We start from the raw sequence: 7,500 nt of genomic DNA on the forward strand, positions 1-7,500 counted from the left end.
ACCCCCTTCACAAATATATTAAGTTCTCCACGAGGAATTGTCGCCTCATATCTATAAAAACAAAGACAACACGTCACCTCAATTCATTTTTGCCATATGGTGTTCGAATTTTTAACGCGCAACTGTGATTTAAATTAAATTGTCTATTTTTAAATATACACACACACGTTCGGACTAGAGGCCAGAGGTATGGTCTATCTCAATTTATCAAATTAATATATAAATTGTCGCTATTGGTTCTTGGTTGTATATTTTTTACATTTTTGTGCATTTGCATATAAATATATGTATACATTGTCGCCATAGATTCTCAACTTTGTGTTTATACATTTTTATGCATGCCACGTATGTAAACAAATTTCCATTTTTTTTTTTTTGGATGAATAAAGTATAATATTATTATTATTATTATTATTATTATTATTATTATTATTATTATTATTATTATTATTATTATTATTATTATTATTATTATTATTATATTATTATTATTATTATTATATTATTATTATTATTATTATTATTATTTATTTTATTATTATTATTATTATCATTATATTATTATTATTATTATTATTATTATTATTATTATTATTATTATTATTATTATTAATATTGATATTACTATTATTATTATTATTATATATATTATTATTATTATTATTATTATATTAGATAAAGATAAAAAGATCAAATTCCCTTTATTCATCTCCATGGGAAAATCTGTATTTAGGGTCTATTCCAATGGAAGACTGGAATAACCCAGGCGTCAGTCGCAGTGCAGCGCCGCAAAGTGAGCTTGGTTGATGTGACTTGCCTAAGGCCACACAGCACGGCGGGTGATCGAACTCGGTACCTGTTGGGTACGAAGAAAAGGCCGTACCGCTGAGCCACGCTGTATACTATTGTCGATTCATTTTATTCAAATACACGTGGTCTTTTCGTCCTTTCGCTGTATTAAACCTTTTTTTAAAAGCAAAGAAGACCTAAGAAAGTGATTTCAAAATTGACAGTTCTCATTACGAACCACCAGATACAACTGCCTGTCTGTCCAGTTTGAGTCAGTATTCCCCGACACTCACTAATCTCGGAAAATAACTCGCAGTGTATATTTACATAGACTGTATCCTAGCTGTCCAGACATCTTTTCATTCCTACCGCCAAACTCCTTACCTAATTCTTTTATTGACCCATTGGGCGTCTTTCATTTTTATCCTTACTCTGACCGGGTGTCCAATCCCTGACCAAAACCAAAGTCAAGTATTGACCCAAGTCCCAATCGAGGACTGGGACAATCTACTTCATGTAAGCCTGTGACGTGACAGATTGGTGAATATGTTTGTGGGTAGGGGGGGGGGGGGGGATTGTAATGGACTCATAGCCTCAAAACGGTCTTATCTTGGATTAAAAGAGTTTCCTAAATATATATTAAATCTAAGAAGACATGAATATGATCTTTGTTTCTTGTTGGGTTTTTTTTTTGGCAGTTTCAGAAACATTTTACCTTTATCATTATTCCAATCGTCTTAGTAAAAGACGAAGTTATTAATTTTTTTTTTAGGTACACAATAGCACATTGAATAATAAAACGTTCAAGAAAAGTGGCATCCTTACGATCCACGGGCCAACTAAGGTTTAAAAAGGACTGCCATATCTTCATTCACTTTGGGGTATTAAAAAGATAAGCTTTTTTTTTCACAAATAGTATTAGCGTCAGCGTTGTCCTAGAACTTCCTTACATAAATCTTGTCATTTTGTGGAACAATGTGCTGCCGAACTCTGATAAAACACATTAATAAAAATTTGGCCAGTAAATTCGTCCTTATTTTTTTTTATCGATCAAAATGGCCATCATCTTATCAAAAACTCTCAAACCTGGGACTTCCTTGAAATATGATATATGACTTCCTTGAAGTGCAAAGTTTGAGATATGTGACAAGGTGAAGGTCATTTTGATTGATCAATAATTGAAGGACGAGTTTTTTAGCCAAAATTGTAAAACATATGTTGTTAAATTGGTTTTGTTTTTTGTTTTTCGTTTTTCAGAGTCCGTCAATGTGGTGGTGCGGAGTGTCAAATGGCTTGGGTGATACAATTAGCTGGTTATCTTAGCGTCAGTAACCAAAACAAGGAAGACAGAAACCAAAAGTGTTGGTGTTATGTTTCATGTATGTCATATTACAGCCATAATGACTAACAGCACCAATATGGTGTCAAAGACTTCGAATGGAGGGTGGGAAGCTGAAATAAGGAAGAGGAGGAAGAAGAAGAAATAGGAGTGATAATGATGGAAGAAAAAGAAGGCAACTGAAATTACACGGATGAGGAGCAGGAGGTTAAATTAAAAGAAGAAGAAGAAGAAGAAGAAGAAGAAGAAGAAGAAGAAGAAGAAGAAGAAGAAGAACAACAACAACAACAACAACAACAACAACAACAACAACAACAGCAACAACAAGAACGACAATAACACCAACAACAAGGAGCAAGAAACATAAGAAGAAGAACAAGAAGAACAAGAAGAAGAACAAGAAGAACAAGAAGAACAAGAAGAAGAAGAACAACAACAACAGCAGCAGCAACAACAACAACAATAACGACGACGACCAGAAGAAGAAGAAGAAGAAGAAGAAGAAGAAGAAGAAGAAGAAGAAGAAGAAGAAGAAGAAGAAGAAGAAGAAGAAGAAGAAGAAGAAGGAGAACAAGAAGAAGAAGAACAAGAAGAAGAACAATGAGCAAGAAGAACAAGAACAAACAGTAAAACGACCAAGAAGAAGAAGAAGAGGAGGAAACGATCGCGCCGAGGATTGACTGATATATATATATATATATATATATATATATATAGAAAGAGAGAGGGAGAGAGAGGGAGAGAGAGAGAGACAGAGAGACAGAGAGAAAAAGGAAGAACAATAAAAGAAGAGCAAACATCTGCCATGGTAACAGCTTCATTCATCAATAACAAGAATAGCAGTAACACCATCAACGACAACAATACATTTAACTCTCACCTTGCATGTATCGAATGCTGACACACATGACCTCTCCAAAGATGAAGTTCTTCAAGAACAGTGGCACCAACGTAAAGGGCATGCAGAACACAGAAAGCAACAGGTCGGACACGGCAAGATTGAGCAAAAATACGTTGGTAACAGACCGCATCTTTTTGTTTTGCACAACAGTCACGATGACCAAAATATTTCCGACCACGGAAAGGAGAAAAATGATGATGTAAATAGGGATCTGAACTTCTAGTCCAATATCTCGGCCCGGCGGAGGACGGGTAGAGCAATTTGGCGATAAGGACATATTGGGCGTGCTGCAATTTGTATTGGTGCTTGATAAGAGATTGCTGGTACTTGTATTGTCCTTGAGTAGAGAAGATAAACTGTTGAGATCGTTGGTGAGTCCAATGACTGGTGAATCAGTGTTAGTATCGATACTAGGGGTGAAGTCGGTGAAGGCGTCAGACACCACGGAGGTCACCCCATCGAGTAAGGATGGTGACGCCATTGTAGACTATCCTTATTTAATATCTCTCTCAAATCAAAGATATTGCATGACGTTTTTACATTGCAAAAAGATGCAAATTTTCATTCCGACTCTAGTGTCAGGAGTCAAGTCATTTTTGAGAATTAGATCTACACGCTGAATTTCAAGAACGTCTTGTTTTAGATCGTTATTAATTCTTACTTTTTTAAAGGTTTTATAACTAAGTTTGTTTACTAACTTTTGACAATGCACTCCATTCCAAACAAAACATTCAACATGTTCTTGGCTAATCTATAACTGTTTTTCAATGCCATGTTTCTCATACAACACAGAAATAGATATTATGAAGAAATCGAGTTATTAGAATAAAATAAAATCCAACATCACTGCATGGATACTGGCCTTGTGTCTTGTTACTCTGTTGATCTGAAAAAAAAAACAACAAAAAAATTTTTTAAAGAGACAACAATTTAAAATTTAAAACATCAAAAGTTCCAGTGAATTTGGACCCAAATCCTTTTAATCAGTGTCTTAATACTACGTCATTGACTTGGTCAATAAACCAATCGGCTAACTGATCACATCACTCAACTTTGAGTCAAATGTCTCTTGAATGTTCCTGTTTTAAAGCACTGGAGATATTCATGCTTGATGCATTGTAGTAATCTAGAATAAGAGCTATGTTAAATGTCATCCTTTTAAAAACAGAATTATCTGAAACGCCAGGATCTCGGTAAGAGTCCATTATTATTATTATCATTATTATCATTATTATTATTATTATTATTATTATTATAGTAGTAGTAGTAGTAGTTAGTGGGTAGTAGTAGTAGTAGTAGTAGTAGTAGTAGTAGTAGTAGTGTAGTTAGTAGTAGTAGTAGTAGTAGTTAGTAGTAGTAGTAGTAGTAGTAGTAGTAGTAGTAGTAGTAGTAGTAGTAGTAGTAGTAGTAGTATGTAGTAGTAGTAGTAGTAGTAGTAGTAGTAGTAGTAAGTTAGTAGTAGTAGTAGTTTAGTAGTAGTAGTAGTAGTAGTAGTAGTAGTAGTATAGTAGTATAGTAGTAGTAGTAGTAGTAGTAGTAGTAGTAGTAGTAGTAGTAGTAGTAGTAGTAGTAGTAGTAGTAGTAGTAGTAGTAGTAGTAGTAGTAGTAGTAGTAGTAGTAGTAGTAGTAGAAGTAGTATCATCATCCTCATCATCATCATCATCATTATTATCATCGCCATGACCTCCTACAAAATCAGCTGTTACCAACGACGTGTTATCGTAATTAAAGTATAGGTCTGGTCATTGACTAAAGTACGTAGTATATTATACAATAGAAGCTGGATATGTCCAGATGGTTGACCATCGGTCACACGGAGTCCAGGCTATTTAATCCATAGTAATATGTGACGCGCGTGACATTCTAGTATTCCCTTAGAATGAAACACATGAGGAAAATTGAGTCTCAAAACGATCCGATTTTGTAAAAAAAAGAATTCACTTCAGGAATAAGAGACATCCGAAATTTGCCGTCATTGTGTTAGTTTATTTTTTAACGATATTTTTTATTGATATACCCATTTTCTTGTTATTCAATTATTTATTATCTATTTATTTATTTATTATTTATTTATTTATTTATTATTTATTTATCTATTTATACCTTAAATCATTTTTTAAATTATATATCTTATTAATTGGAATATTTACATCTTTATCATTTTATATGCATTGCTTCATTTTCGACATGATATATGGATATTGACCTTAAAATATAAGATAAAGTCGGCAGTTATAAATAACAGAAAAAAATCGGAATATTTTCAAAACAAATAATATATGAGTAAATACATATGAATTTTTGAAAGTTATTAATAAGCCAACTGGTAATGACTTTATCGCCTAAATAAATTTAATTGAAGTTCAAGATTAGAAATCGCATCCTTTTAAATGAAAGAATTTACTTATAATTAAATTGTATAAATTAATATCAATAGGGAATGTTAATGTTACGGAATGTTAATGGGCAATATGGCTCAACGGTACGCTCTTTGCTTCGTACCCTGTATTGCGGCTGACGCCTGGGTTATTCCTCAGTCTTTCCTTGGAATAGATCCTAGAGACAAATTTCCCCTGTGGAATGAAAAAGGAAATTTTATTTATTTATTTATTTTTTTAATCTTCGCGTTCACCTCGACATAAATACCGTTTTGAGAAGATAGTTACGTGTGAATACAAGTACATAGTAAGGATTGAGAAGGATCGGACCAGTCCCCCTTTAATGACTTTGACAACTATCGGATTAATGGACATTAGAGCGGCCGGTCATTATAATGGACATTGCATCCTCCGACTATGTCACTCAATCACGATGGCTAATCATCCCTGTGACACAAGTTGCAAACTAAGTGAGTGACTAATGCATCCCGTCACACAACATATTAAATCATGGATCTCTATTAATTCATGGATCTATGTAAAGCCATGACTGAAACTTAATTACATTTTAGTTAAGATAGCCTAAGATAAGATCGACACAACAAATTGAATAATGAATCTCTATCATTTCATGAAGATATGTTAATTCATGAATGAATATAGTATGTTACATTTAAGATAGCGTAAGATGGGATTGACAAAAAAAAAAACAAAAATCATGAATCTATACCAAAGCGGTTTGAGCATGTTTAGCCGCTAGTCCTAAATAAATGCTGTAGAAATCCCTATAGATCTGTAAATTCATGAATAGATATAATATATTTTAATAATTATAGCATAAGATATGATTGACAAATCAAAAATAAATCATGACTTTCCATTAATTCATGAAGATCTGTTAAGTCATGAATGAAGATAATATATTACATTTTAGTTAAGATAGCATAAGATAAGATTGACAAACAAACTAAATCATGAATCTATATTAAGGCGCTTTAAGTCCGTTTAGTGGATAGTGTGCTATAAAAATGCTCTAATAATCCATGTAGCCTAAATCTGTAAAGTCATGAATATATTACATTACAATTGAGATACATAGCATAAGGTAAGATTGACAAAAGAAATTAAATCATAAATTTACGTTAATTCACGAAGATCAGTCAAGTCATGAATGAATAATATTACATTTTAGTTGACATTGCATACGATAAGATTGACAAAAATTACAAAATTATGAACTTTATTAATTCATTAATCTCTGTAAAGCCATGAATAAACCTATTCCATTACAGCGAGGGAGCATAAGATAAGATTGCGGTGTTACACTGTGATACGAGTCTTTCAATTGATATATCTAATACGTTGTTTATAATTGTCTAACCATTATAGCGAAGACTACATGTCTTCACATTTCCATAAATGAATAAATAAAGTAAATCTTACCCCATCAAATTTCAATGCATCCAATCCCTCTCAAACTAAACCGCTCTCTCCCTCCTTGTTGCTCTCTTTACTCCTAACGTCCTCCTTCTCTCTCTCTCTCTCTCTCTCTCTCTCTCTCTCTCTCTCTCTCACTCTCTGTCTCTCTTTCTCTTTCTTTCTTTCTCTCTCTCTCTCACTCACTCTCTCTCTCTTGCTTTCTCTCTCTTTCATTCACTTTCACACACACACACACACACACACACACACACACACACACACACACTCCCTTAAGACAATGCAGGGCCGTGACGTGGCATTCCATGCACGCCCTCCTTTCTTAAGTGACAGTTTGTCTCATCCTTCAAATCGATATTAACTTGTAAAAGTGATTTATGGACTGTGGAGCAATTATTCACTCAACACCAATCTCAATATTTAGTGTAATCTAAGAAATAGTGTGGCTAGAGCTGTGGGTCGTAATATAACAGAGGTTTAAATAAAAAAGAAAGTAAAAGTGAAAAAAACATGTTTATACATTTGTATGTATATAATATATATATATACATATATATATATATATATATATATATATATATATATATATATATATATATATATATATGTGTGTGTGTGTGTGTATGTGTGTGTGTGTGTGTGTGTCAACCAGGCGA

At 33.1% G+C, this 7,500-nt stretch overlaps 1 protein-coding gene across 2 annotated transcripts in view; it reads right to left on the minus strand.

Moving 5' to 3' along the window:
* The window catches only part of LOC144970888 (cholecystokinin receptor-like), a 137,369-nt gene that overhangs the window by 70,512 nt on the left and 59,357 nt on the right, over nucleotides 1-7,500 (minus strand). Inside the window, exons 2-3 of one of the 2 annotated variants that reach the window (XM_078911022.1) lie at nucleotides 5,532-5,602; nucleotides 3,009-3,915 (exon numbers count right to left, since the gene is read on the minus strand). In XM_078911022.1, coding sequence (XP_078767148.1) covers nucleotides 3,009-3,510 — 502 coding nt within the window. In that variant the 5' untranslated portion in view covers nucleotides 3,511-3,915; nucleotides 5,532-5,602. The remainder of the gene's footprint in view (nucleotides 1-3,008; nucleotides 3,916-5,531; nucleotides 5,603-7,500) is intronic. The other variant, XM_078911023.1, reaches the window with a different exon arrangement.

The sequence above is a fragment of the Berghia stephanieae genome, chromosome 4 (assembly GCF_034508935.2).
Source record: "Berghia stephanieae isolate SIO BIC M18660-M18661 chromosome 4, UCSD_Bste_1.3, whole genome shotgun sequence".
Taxonomy (NCBI): Eukaryota; Metazoa; Mollusca; class Gastropoda; order Nudibranchia; family Aeolidiidae; genus Berghia; species Berghia stephanieae.